Source organism: Manis pentadactyla, chromosome 2, assembly GCF_030020395.1.
Source record: "Manis pentadactyla isolate mManPen7 chromosome 2, mManPen7.hap1, whole genome shotgun sequence".
NCBI lineage: Eukaryota > Metazoa > Chordata > Mammalia > Pholidota > Manidae > Manis > Manis pentadactyla.
This window is the reverse complement of record NC_080020.1, coordinates 158,888,949-158,901,775: the sequence shown is the minus strand read 5'-3', so window position 1 is coordinate 158,901,775 and position 12,827 is coordinate 158,888,949. Positions and strand designations below refer to the sequence as shown.

The 12,827-nt window shown below is 42.2% G+C and overlaps 2 gene segments (V, D, J or C); one reads left to right on the top strand and one right to left on the bottom strand.

Annotated features, from left to right (window-relative positions):
• The window catches only part of LOC130682551 (immunoglobulin kappa variable 2-30-like), a 36,128-nt gene extending 23,557 nt beyond the window's left edge, over positions 1-12,571 (bottom strand). The window contains 1 exon segment of the V gene segment in view: positions 12,500-12,571. Coding sequence covers positions 12,500-12,548 — 49 coding nt within the window.
• LOC130682550 (immunoglobulin kappa variable 4-1-like) lies at positions 6,911-8,027 on the top strand. The segment is given in 1 exon segment: positions 6,911-8,027. A coding segment is annotated over 1 exon segment (417 nt).
• Positions 12,572-12,827: the final 256 nt, after the last annotated feature.

Below are 12,827 nucleotides of genomic sequence, written 5' to 3'. Positions count from 1 at the left end.
TTAACAATTTGGGTAAATGTTGAAACTAGTGTGTTGTTTAACTGAAACCATTATAAGCGCATATTAATGATAATTTAATAAATTTAAAAAAAAGAATGCATAATTTCAGGAAAACACATCAATTGGTGTGTTACTTAGAAAGACTATTAAGAAAATTCTGCAAACCAGATAAGGTAGTATATCTGGTCCTAGACAACAATTTTTCTTGGGGAGTAACTTGAGTCATTTTAACCCATTTCATTCACAAAATAATTGTATGCACATTGAAAATATGTATGCACATATATATATATCATACACATATTTACTTATGTACATATGTATTTATATATTCAATTTTATTAAATTGGGATGTGATCATTTTAATAATTCTGTATTATGTATAAAAACTTATTCTTTACTGTTAAATATGGATAGCTCTAGTTAGATGATTCCACATATGTAGTAAATTTTACTCTTTTCATTCAAACATTTACTTTTCAAAGACATTTTTCTATGTTTTTATATTTCTTTACAAATGGATTGCTAAGTGTTGGGAAAATGGAATTTTCAAGGCCAGGACCCACACCTGATCCTAATCTATTTCCCACTGTGTACGTGCAATGAAGTCACATGAAGCCTACTACACAGGCACATGCTTCCACATGTGTCTGCAATAACCCATTGCAGCTCCAGAGGAAGCATGTTCCCAGGGGAGGTGAATAAACTATTCAAACTGGTGAAGCCAAAAGAAGTCAAGGGAAAAGTTATATGGGAGAAGCTCTTTACTGTTTACAAAATGCCTTGCGCTGTTCATCTCTCTCCTGCAGCTACTCCAGCTTGCCTGTTCCTCTCCCCACCCCTGTGTGCCCTGACCTCTCTCCCTGCTCCTCTTGGGAGAAAGTTCACAGGAGGAGCCCCAGTGACTGACAGGTGCCAGACCAATTGCACAACAGAGGGGACGAGAGAACAGCTTCTCTCCACCCCTTGTCCTTGGAGTATGTGAGTGGCTGTAGCAGTGAACACCTATTGTTATGTAACAGGACTGAGGCCAGACCAGAGGTTCTGGACATATTGCAGTTTTTACCCACACCCATTATTGTCTGTGTTTCTATATAAAGAACTCTGCCCAGTGTGCTGCATCGTGGTGGAGAGGCCTGGCTGGCAGAGACGGAGGCTGAGGGGAATTGCAGATTTGCCAGATGCAGACATGATTCTATTGCTTGAACTGCCACCAGGATAACAAACCTTGGTGTAAACCTTTTTACTCCCAAACATTCCATTGTCATTTTTGGTCTCAGAGAATCCAGAATGTAGTTGCCCAGACCTGGGAACCCTTTCTGGCCTGGACCAACACTAGGTATTCATTTTATGCCATTGGTTTTAATAAAAACTATGCATCTCAAAGTGTGGATGTGTACATGTTGTATCAGTCAGATTTTACACAATATTAGTTTGTAGTGCTGCAGATAAAGAAATTTCCTCTACCCTCAAGGTTCTTCTTTTTGCCTGATCTAAGAATTACATTGACATGAGACAGATTGAAAGGAGAAAAACCCAAAGTTTAATTATGTCCATATGGGGAATCAACAGACATAGTTTCCAAAGATCTGGGAAAATAAGATACATATGTCAGCCTGTACCAAGGGGAAATGGCTAGTTGTCTGAGACTTCAAAGGAAAGGGGACAAAATTCATAGGAATATTAGAATAAACAATAAATGCTTGGCAAACATAATATTTGATGGGCCTCCACAGAAATAATGGCACACAGAAAGAAATTTTAAAAGGCTTTGCACATTCCTTCTTGCCATTCACCCTTAGCTTACATCAAAATATAGCTCTCTGTGATGATACCTATCCCCTCCTGGGGCAGTTCCTCCACCTCAATTTTTTGTATGCAGCTGTGCGGGTGGGGGAAGGTCAAAAGATCTTCCTCAGTCTTTTTTTGCTTTTGTTTTCAGTTCAGAATAATCTGCATGTCACAGTGGCACATCTTAGGGTGGCCTGCACTTCGTCCCTACAGTAACTAACCATTCAACAGTTCTTGGCTTATAATACTAAACGCTTATTCCTATAATCAAGGATGTTCATGTTAACGGTTATGTGGATGTTCCAGTCAGGGCTCAGCTGCGTGTTTCTTCTGCAGGCAAATGAGTTTGTCTCCAGCCTATGGACTGTGGTTGATCTGGGGCCAAAACTGAAGGTGTGGTGATGGTGACTAACCAAGGCACTTCAACTCATTCAAGTTACAGGAGGCAACAGATTTTCCCCAATCCGACCAAGCAAAAGTAAGCCAAATCATCTAACAACACAATTGCATGTAATTTCAATTTATTCTTACATCTTCATAATTCATCAGGTTTTTGATGACCATTAATTCATTTAATTCTTAAGGTATTTCATCATGGCATTTACTATATTTTCCAATGTTTATAATCTCAAAAGAAATTTTAAACTTATTTTGTGTTGATTAGAAAATAATTTGAAAGTGTTTCAATATGTGACTTTAAATAGAATTTTCTTCAATGGAAATAGGGAAAAAAGCCCCTCTAGCTGACGTAAATATGCTCTAAAACAGATGATCTTGAAACTTACACAGATACGATATCTCATCAAAATGAAGACTTCATAGTCGGTGTCAGGAGGAGCCTGTGGCTTTGTGGTTCTAACAACCTCCCAGGGACAATGACTGTGGTCTGGCATCTGGAAGGATTTTGACCAGCAACATATTTTCATATTAAGAAAAAGAAATGCTCCATCTGCATTGAATTTGTTATTTATTTTAACCAGAAAGGCTTTCAGTGTTTGTCAAACTGTTCCCATATATTTTATACAATTCCCTCCATTTCTATTTACTCATCCACCTAATAGAGTTTTCGTGTTATGAAACCCAACTTGATGATGACAGTTGGGAGCACATACAAACATACTCTGGGGCCTTCCACCAACTGGCAAACTTCTGAGAGAAATGATGTTAGTGACCATGCAGGCTGCATGCTGTCCCTCCATCACCACCGTCACTTGCATGAGCACACTGCCCAGAATGCTTGTTCCTTTCTGGTTTCCCCTAGAGCTACTCAATGAGGGACCCTGTAGGAAGAGGTGCCTTCAATACCATACATCAGTACCTGCAGTAAGTTACAGGGACGGAGGTGGGGAGTGGAGACTCCCCTGTGGAGGCATTTGGCAGGAAAATAGATATGAGTGGGGTGGAGAGAGAACTAAGGCCAGTAAAGCCCACTACAAGGGACTCAGAAAGTTAACCAGTTAAAACTAGAAACCCAGAAAAGACGCAGTGTTACTTAATTAGTCAAGTTAAAGCTCAAAAGGCCAGGAGTAACTTGGCCTGGAAATGTTTGAATATTCCCCAGATAAAGGAGGGTATCTCAGCATAGTGCATGTCTTTACTGTGTTAGTCATGCAGGCTCAGCTTATTTTTTAACTTTACCTATATGCTGCTTTTCTTCTTTCAGCCCTAATCAAGTAATGTGCAACCTGGGCAACTAATTTAGCAAGCAGGCCCAGCCATAAACAATATAGTAAAAGGCAGGAAGGATTCCATCTTAAAGAAAAGATTGCATTTTAAAATCCTGGAAGTTAACAAGTATGATTCTTAACTTACTAACAAACACACAGTAACTCAGCCCACCTTGGGGGCCAGGCAGGAGATCTTGTTTGATATGCTCCCGGAACAAGAAGCAAGTATCTCAGGGAGAAATCAGAGCAGTAAATTTCTTGTGTTAAGTTAATTTAAAATATTCGGGGACCACTTAATAAGCCTGTGCCCCCAGCCCTTTGTCATATTCCTGAAAAATCCTTAAAAGGGGGTACCTGCAACCTTTCAGCATGCTCCTCTCTCTGAGGTCGCACACACTTTCTATGTGTGTAACCTTAAACTTTCTCTTTTCAACCCTTCAGGGTGCTTCTCTCTCTGAAGTTGCTCCACATTTTAAGTGTGTAACTTTTGACTTTCTTTCCAACATTTTAGAGCATCTCTATCTCTCTGAAGTAGCCCACACACTCCCCTTTCTCTGAGTATGCACTTTCTCTCTCCAGCCTTTCACGGCACCTCTCCTCCCTGAGGTCACCTGTACTTTTTCACTCTAAGTAACTGTAAATAAAACTTTTACTCTGCTTCACTACTGTGTCTCTGCCCTTCAATTCTTTGTTGTGGTGCAACAAGACTGAGGAAAATACACAACACCCCCTAACAGAGGTGAGGGAGCCTCAGCACCTCCACCAGAGAGCCGCCACACAGGCCAGAGCCCACATGGCTAGGAGCCTCTGTCTCCAAGGTAACATGTTATTTGGCTTCTGGGGAACACTAGGGAATTGCCCATTCCTACTATATGCTTCTCTTATTAGATCACCAGGCTTTGAAGAAATGCAGTGTAGACATGAATTCCCTATAGGAAGCAGTTTCTGCTTGGAATATATCATTTGCTTCTCTTCCACTGGACTTACAACACTATGTTGAAGAAAAGTGTCAAGAGTGGGCATCCTTGTCTGGTTCCTGATCTTTGAGGAAAAGGTGTGGGCTTCTCATATATTTAATTCTTTGGATGTATTTTTGAATTTAGTTTGCTAATATTTTGTTTAGGATTTTCCCATGAATTCTCTTCAGGTTATTTGCCTATAATTTTATTATCCTGTGCTAGCATTGTCTGGTTTTGGTATCAGGATAATGTTGGTCTCAGAAAGTGAGTTTGGAAGCATCCCTTCTCTTAAGTTTTTTGGAAGTTGAACTAAAATAGGTATTAAGACTTCTTTGAATGCTTGGTAGAAGTCAGCAGTGAAGCTCATTGGTCCCAGACTTTTGATTGTTGGGATCTTTGTGATTACTGACTAGAAGAGATGCAATTTATGATGAGAAAGAGCTTGTGAAATGCAATGAACATAGACAGCTAGTTCAAACATACGGACCACCAGTGCTATCAATTTTGCTACTATTATTTTTATTACAAAATGTGGTTGTACATGGTTTGTGTGTTTCTGATCCTTTTCATCTTGTGAATACATTCCTGGAAGAGGTTTCGTCCCCTCTCAGAGTTGTAGCTAAGATAAAAAATAATTGCATTTATGCCTTAGATTGAGGATTTTTAATATTTTAAAATAAAAAAGAACATTTTTGACAACCACAGGAAAATAGTTAACTTTCCCACAGAAAATTCTGCTATTACCATATTTGCATACATTTTCATGGTTCTCCAGGTTAAGAACACACTGTTTATAAACAACATGTTTCCTGTGTTGTTTTACATTTCCTGTGAAGAGATTTCAGAAGGTAAAATAAATATACGGTGATGTTTCCAATTTCAATACTGAGTTAGGTTGGTTAAAACTACAAAATCCTTAGGCAAATTCTCAGCTGAAAGTAGCAGAAACCTCAATTTGCTCTGCATTCGATAATAAAGGTAATACAGATATTTAAGCTAATGAGAAGCCCACAGCAGAACACATAGGAAAGGTTTGATCCAGGCACTTGTTTATATCACTAGAATCTAATTTCTTCTTCACTTTGACTTCCACTGTGCTAGTTCCATGGTAAGGGAAGCTTTAGGGAGGATGCCAACAGCTCCTGTTGCTAAATGTTCTTTGTACTAGATGGAATTCATTCCTCCAACTCTATCAAAAAGTCTGAGATATTCTCCTTACGGTCAAGCTCCAGTAATAAGCATTCTTGGCAGGTCACTTTAGTCTGCTGCTGCAAGCAGTATCTACAGTGGAAAAGCCCATCTACTGTTCTGCATTACAACCATGGATATGGTTTGGAACCAGCATTCTCAGTACTAAAGAGTCTACCAATAGTAACTGAGAGCTTTGGAAGGATAAAATAGCGAGGTCCTGGAGGAGGGAACACACATGTCCTTCTTCCATCTGTGAACATCACTTCTAGTTAAGGATTAGATAAAGATAAGGACTTAGATGAGGAGTCACTATAAGTGTGAGGCATTTATAGTGGTAAATGCTTGTCCCTTTTATCAAAATGAATTCCACTTGTTAAGAAAAAAATGGAAAAGGATAAAATGGAAATGGTTCTTTTCTAGTAATGAAAATTAAAATACAATTGTGCTCAGAAAAAACTGTGACCAGATGATTTTTGTATACAGTGTCCAAGTACAGATCTGTCACTCACTTGTGCCTTGGTGGTTTCCTGCTGCAGGGATGTGATGAAAGGAACCAGCACTGTCTGGGAGCAGATGATGTGGACACCTGACAGTTAAGGGAGATTACCATTGACTTCATTTTCCTAGAAACTCGTGTTAAATCACACTCACTCATTCTCTCTTCCTCTGATTCTGCTCATGCTGTGTGCTAACGATACACTAAATCATCTGCACACCCATGACCCCATTTTTCCTGAGCAATCGCATTGCTCTAGGGAAGAGACTTCAGAGGGAGTGGATTAGGAACAACTGCAGAAATGTTGTTTCTTGTCTGCTCCTCCCCAAATGAAAGTTCCATGGGGTCAAGGGTTCCGATGGAGTTCACAATGTCCTATGCCTAGGAGAGTTTTCGATTCTGCTATTTGTGTAATTCTGTAGCTATATTTGATTCGGAGCAAGAAATAAAAAACTGTTCTAGAGGTGCTTGGGGCTGAAGCTATTTCACTTTTTACACCCAGGGGGAGCTGTGCCACCTTAGGTTGGTTGGAGACAGAAGGCTTAGAGGACTTCAAATGATGTTGAAGGAACTGGTTGACCCAGAGATTAGTGACCAGGGTGGTTCCTTGCTATGCGTGGGTTCATTTTCTTATACAGTGTGTGTCTTGAAGAAAACATGAAACTTCTGGTTGGACTTGTTGAGATGCTTATGAGTTGTCCAAGAGGAACTTCAAAGACGGATTTAAACTCAAAAAAGAATCTGAGATCAAGACATGAATGTGTGCAGTATACCCTCATTCTGTCCTGGGACATGAATACGTTTCATGTACTGACTCCAACTTTTTAGGTTCCAAATGTGTCCTGCATACCTCCTCACAATTACATATATTCTGTTACAGTTTGGGTTTTCAAATTTCCTCAGCTGGTTTGAAAAAAATAAATTTCATACTGAAAACATATTTAGGAATTTTTCTGGAGTGTTTGAGAATCACAGCTTTAAGTTGCCTTTGGGACTTCTGTAGGCATACCATCAGATTTCCTGGGCAATGGTATTTTTGTCTCCTTCTTCCCACTATTCTCCTTCACAGCTCACTGAACAGGCACAGTGCAATTACACCCCCAGCTGCTTTGCATGGGCCACTGGGGGCCCAGCTGGCTGCTGAAGCCCTATTAAAGGGGCCTCCTGCCGGTGGGGCCTGAGGGTCAGACGGTTGAGCAGCAGCAGGATAGTGCTCCAGCCCCAGTTCCTCATCTTCCTGCTGCTCTGGGCCTCAGGTGAGATCTTAGTGGGGAAAGATTTTATATCGGAAAGAGATTTTCCCATCCAGAACAAATAGAATATTTTATCTAAAACAGTCTCATTGCTTATGATAAATAAGAAAACCTATACACATAAATTTGTATGTATTTGTGATGGCATGTGTAGTCACTGTTAATTTGTGATTGCAGGCATCTCTGGGGACATCGTGATGTCCCAGTCTCCAGGCTCCCTGGCTGTGTCTGTAGGAGGGAGGGTCACCATCAACTGCAAGTCCAGCCAGAGTCTTCTGCAGAGCTCCAACCAGAAGAACTACTTAGGCTGGTATGAGCAGAAACCAGGACAGGCTCCTAAACTTCTCATCTCCTGGGCATTCACCCGGGCATCTGGGGTCCCTGACAGATTCAGTGGCAGTGGGTCTGGGACAGATTTCACTCTCACCATCAGCGGTGCACAGGGTGAGGATGTGGCAGCTTATTACTGCCAGCAGCATTATAGCTCTCCTCCCACAGTGCTTCAGCCTCGAACACAAACCTCATCTCCAGGGCGTCCCCAGGGCCACAGGCCAGTGCATCTCTGCTGCGCCAGCTGCACCCTTCCTGCTCAGCCCTGTGTCCCCACAGCTTGATGAGAGGCTGGCCTGGTGGCTCTATCTTGCAACAATAAAGATTAGCCTGTCCTGTGTCTCTTGCACAGGGAAGTCATTCTAGGAAGTCTCTATAATGACCTGTTGTAGATCCTTCTCTCCACTGTCCCAGATGTTTTATATCACGTGAAACTGTGCTGTCTCTACAGATGAATTTACATTCTTGACACAGCAATGACTTCAACTGCATCTTGTGAAGAAGGGCTTAGTGTTCATCACTCTGATGGATCAGCTGTCCCTGCTCTGTGCCTGATGACTCTGAACTTCCCGTTTTATTCATTTCTCTGTCCCACATTCTCACGCTCATTTCTTGGCCTTGGGAGCTTCCCAGGGTGCAATGATCAGTCCCTTATTGTCAAGTGCTTCCCCATCAGACCTTAGCCTGCTTCTCTAACTCATCTGTCCCCAGCATGCTAAGCGTTTTCTATTCTGAGTCTCCACATTTTCACCTGATAGTTTCTGTTTCTGAACTAGCTTCTTTACTCCATTCTATTCTTCTTGGTCCTTCTTATTCTAAAAATAACATTCTCATACTCCATTTCCTCCTTGTACTGTTTTTACAATTATAGATCCCAGTGCTCTATATCCTTGACAGCACGGCAGCTGTAGCTGTGAACTCTATATGTGTGCCACCATCTCTGTGACCTTGATGTATGAATCATTAACCTGACTTTGAAAAATTAAATTTAAGCCATTGTTTTTAAAATCTTATGTTACCCGACCTCACTCTCCTGTTAGATACCATTATCAGTATGCTCATGTCATACCATCTATAGGTAGTGTTCTAGACAATCAATAAGTGTTAGAACATTTAGCAGGCTGCACTGTGATTCTTGTGTTTATGGGGACATGGTGAGTAAGTGGTCTTCAAATGCTGGCTTAATGACCAGTCTTCAGGCAATAGAATAATTTAGGGGTGCTGTTAAGACGCAGGATCCCATATGTCATGTCTGAAAATGATGCTCTTTAAGAACAATTTACATCTGGAAAAAACATTTTTTGCACAATACTCTCAGGATTGCACTGTTTATTCAAGCTTGAGTAACAGTAGTTACTAAAAAAGTAATGCTGTTTGAAAGAAGATAGGTGGACATTCAAATAGGATTCTAGATTTTACGGGTACTAAGAAAAATTCCAAGCTATAATCTGTGCCTCAGATTACTTATATGTAAAAGAGTATATAAGACCCTATTTATGAAATGATGATCATTAAATGTGATTTTGTATGACTATAGTTTTCAAAATGTCTGTGCCACATAGTACATCATTACCAAAAGTGAATTTCTTTTCTGTGTTTAATAATACTCTATATTTGCAACTCTTTTCTTGGCTTATGACATAACTTATCCCACTATCTTCTTTTACCTTTATGATACTCTTTTTTTCTTCATTAAATTATTGATATGAGGACACACATGACTTCAGAGAGAGAGGGGGTGATAGGCGCCATGGTTTAATGGCATGATACTCAGATCTGAGCATCCTTAGGGGTGAAGGATGAGAATGGTCTGGGAGGGGCCGCGGGCAACAAGGAAACACACTTACTGGCACTGTGTAGTCAGTGGTCTTAGGATGCGGGAGAGGAAACGACCCCATGAGAGGACGGCAGGTGAATGAGCTTCCTCAGGGAGAGCCAGGTTGTGGAGGTGAGGAGAAATTTCAGAGAAAGTGTTGAGCTCTTCAGGGCTGAGGTAACCAATATCCCTCAACTTCTCGTCATATGCAATTATTCAAATTTAAGTTTAAATTGATTAAACTTTATGTTTAAAAAACATGAGTCCTCAGGTATGCTGGGCACATGTCAAATGCTCCATTGCCGCAGGGAGCTGGGCTCCAACAGCTGCGATGTTGCTCAGCACACACCGAGAGTACGTCTATCCCTGCATACGTTCTACTGGGCAGTGCTGTTCGTGGGATGGTGTGAGAGCAAAGGAGAGATTTCATAGATGTGTCAAATATAAGTGGTAGAGGTTCAGGGATGGGAGAAAGATGGGGACATAGGAACTTTATTTTAATAACTGATTTTTAAGAATATACATTCTTTATCTGTCAAGGCACGAATGTCACAATTCTTTCTTGAACGGCAACTTGTTTGATGAGCTTCTCCTATGGAAGTCACAATTCTTGGTTTTTCTATGGTGCACAGAAATGTGATGCTCCAAACCATGTCTGTGCTGAGAGTTCTGGCAGTGCAGAAAGATAACTCAAAAAAGCAAGTTTTCTTTCACATTTTATTCCTGGGACAAAGGCTGACATGTGGACACAAATGCTCTCATCACGGTTCAAAGCTACAGAGCTGCAAATGCTCAGTGCAGGTGACAGAGCACATCAGTGGAACCAGACGTCCAGGTGTGTCTGAGCAGCAGTCAGTAGGGCAGTTGGGAGGGAAAGTTGGTCTGCTTGGACTGGCCCATGCCTGCACATGGACTAGACCTGCATCCTGGAGTTCAGGGTGATTTCTCTTAAAAGCTGTGCCAAACATTTTTAATAGACACCTGCATCATGAGCATTGGAGTCCATCTCCACTGTTTGTTTAGGGTGTGCTGGGCCTCCTGGCTAACACGTCACTGCTTTTTGCATCTCCCCCAACACAACCACTTGGTCTCTGCCAGATCACTTCTTAGGCAAGAGTAAGTTTTCAGAAGCTCTCTTCTCCTCAGTCGCGTGAATGCTTCAGATGACCACAGATCTCCTTATACACGAATGTTAATACACTTTTAATGACTGCAAACAAAAACCACTCTCACTGCTCTACTCTTCCATGAAACCTGCAGTGGGTCAGGTTCAACAAAGGAAGCCAGGCAGGAGTCCCATCCACTCTGTGAGTTTCCCTGGGAGGCAGAGCTGGGCTTCTTCCTGCTTTCATATCATCAGCACACAATCTCATTACCATCTGCAGCTTTGTCAGTCATAAGCGAAAGAGCAGAAAAATTGTCCAGTAGGTGATGCCTCCTATATTCCCTTCCCATTCCCATTTCCTGACACCTGTCCAGAGTATTAAAATTATTACATTCTGAAGAAGAAAAAGAAGTCTCATATACTTCTGTGTCCCTCCATGTTATATAGCTAATTCTGTGCCTTCTATCTTCCAGCTTATACTTTTTATTTTTAAAACCCAACTTTTGGAATTTTTAAAGTTACTTTAACTCTCAGGAAAATGTTATTGAGGAAAGTCAAAGACCTTTTCCATTTGCATCTTTTGTGTCTTGTGAAGGTACAAAAACCAAGGCTTTACTAATTCTTCTGTGCCACTAGCCCTGAGGTGAGCCTGTGTACAATAAGAACCCAGACCAGCTTCATGGGGAGAGGGGATAAGTACTGAAAAAGAAGAGTAGTAAGTAGGAAACCTGGGAAAATACCTGTTTCAGACCCTGACCAACAACTACCCCTAAAGATGCCCTGGGACCTGCCTGAGCCCAGCAGCTGTGCAGCCTGGGGTCCCAGGAATCTCCCTGTTCTCTGGTGGTTAAGGAGACTGACAGACATGGTGAGTGTAGGCAAACCAGGAGGGTCAGGATGTGCTTCCACACGAGGTGATGAACTCCCCCTCTCAGCAAGTGTCGTGCTCAGAGCACAGGTGGACCCACGCCTCCTGGGGCTTCTGCCACGCCAGGGCCGTGCAGCTGCTGGGCCATCACATGTGGTGGCAGATGTGTAGTCAAGGCCTGTATGGTCCAGAGCCCTCAGCTGTCACCTCTCCGGCTGATTCTCCAACATCCTCCTCTTAAGCAAACTCACAGAATTGGCCATGCCTGCTCCCCAGATTAAACAATGTTTTTCGGCAGCTGGGCCACCCGGGCAGGGAGGTTTGTGTTCAGGGCTGTATCACTATGTGAGGACGTTTTGTACCTTGCTGGCAATAATAAACTCCAGCATCGTCAGCCTGCACCCTGCTGATCTTGAGGGTGAAATCTGTCCCTGACCCACTGCCACTGAACCTGTCTGGGACCCCAGATGCCTGGTTGGAAACCCTATAGATCAGGAGCTGAGGAGCCTGGCCTGGCTTCTGGAGGTACCAATGCAAATATGTGTTTCCATCACTGTGCAGGAGGCTCTCACTGGACCTGCAGGAGATGGAGGCCGGCTCTCCAGGGCTGACAGGCAGGGAGAGCGGGGTCTGCATCAACACGATATCCCCACTGGATCCTAAAGTGGCAAAAGAAAATCACAAAATTAGGTACAAATATTGTAAGGAATTTATATAATTTTCTTTTTGCTATATATTTCAGGTCAAATCACATTTTTGTGTGATTTTGAATCATACTCCAAAACTATCAGATTTCAAGAGTACCAAAGATTTGCAAGGCCTCGGGATCTTTCACAGTGTACTACACCACTGCCCAAAGCACAGGCTCTTGTTCCTTCTGGAATCTTCCTCACCCTCTCAGATCTATGCGTTGCATACCCAAACTGGAGGACACGCCATATTATCTACCACATAGAAGGCAGTGGCGCCTTTAAGCTGAACCTCTCCACCTGCCTGTCTTTCTCATCCACCTTCTGCCCTTACCAGGGATCCAGAGCATCAGCAGCCCCAGGAGCTGAGCAGGGAACCCCATGTTGAGAAGTCTGTCTGGTGGTTCCTGATAAGTGGGAGCAAGACTAGATCTGACCTTTTATCTCTGGCCTCCCTTAGGGAAACATGCAAATCTCCTGGTGGGTGCAGCAGGGTGGAAAGAGTCAAAAGGAGACCAGAGGTGGAGCATCTCACATGAGCAAAACAAAATAAAATGTATTCTGTGTTTGAAGGAAAACTAGTAAGGATACAAATGATGACTTTTGTGTTGAAGTAGGGTCAGATTATGAAAATATGAATTCCACTGTGGCAGATATAGTTT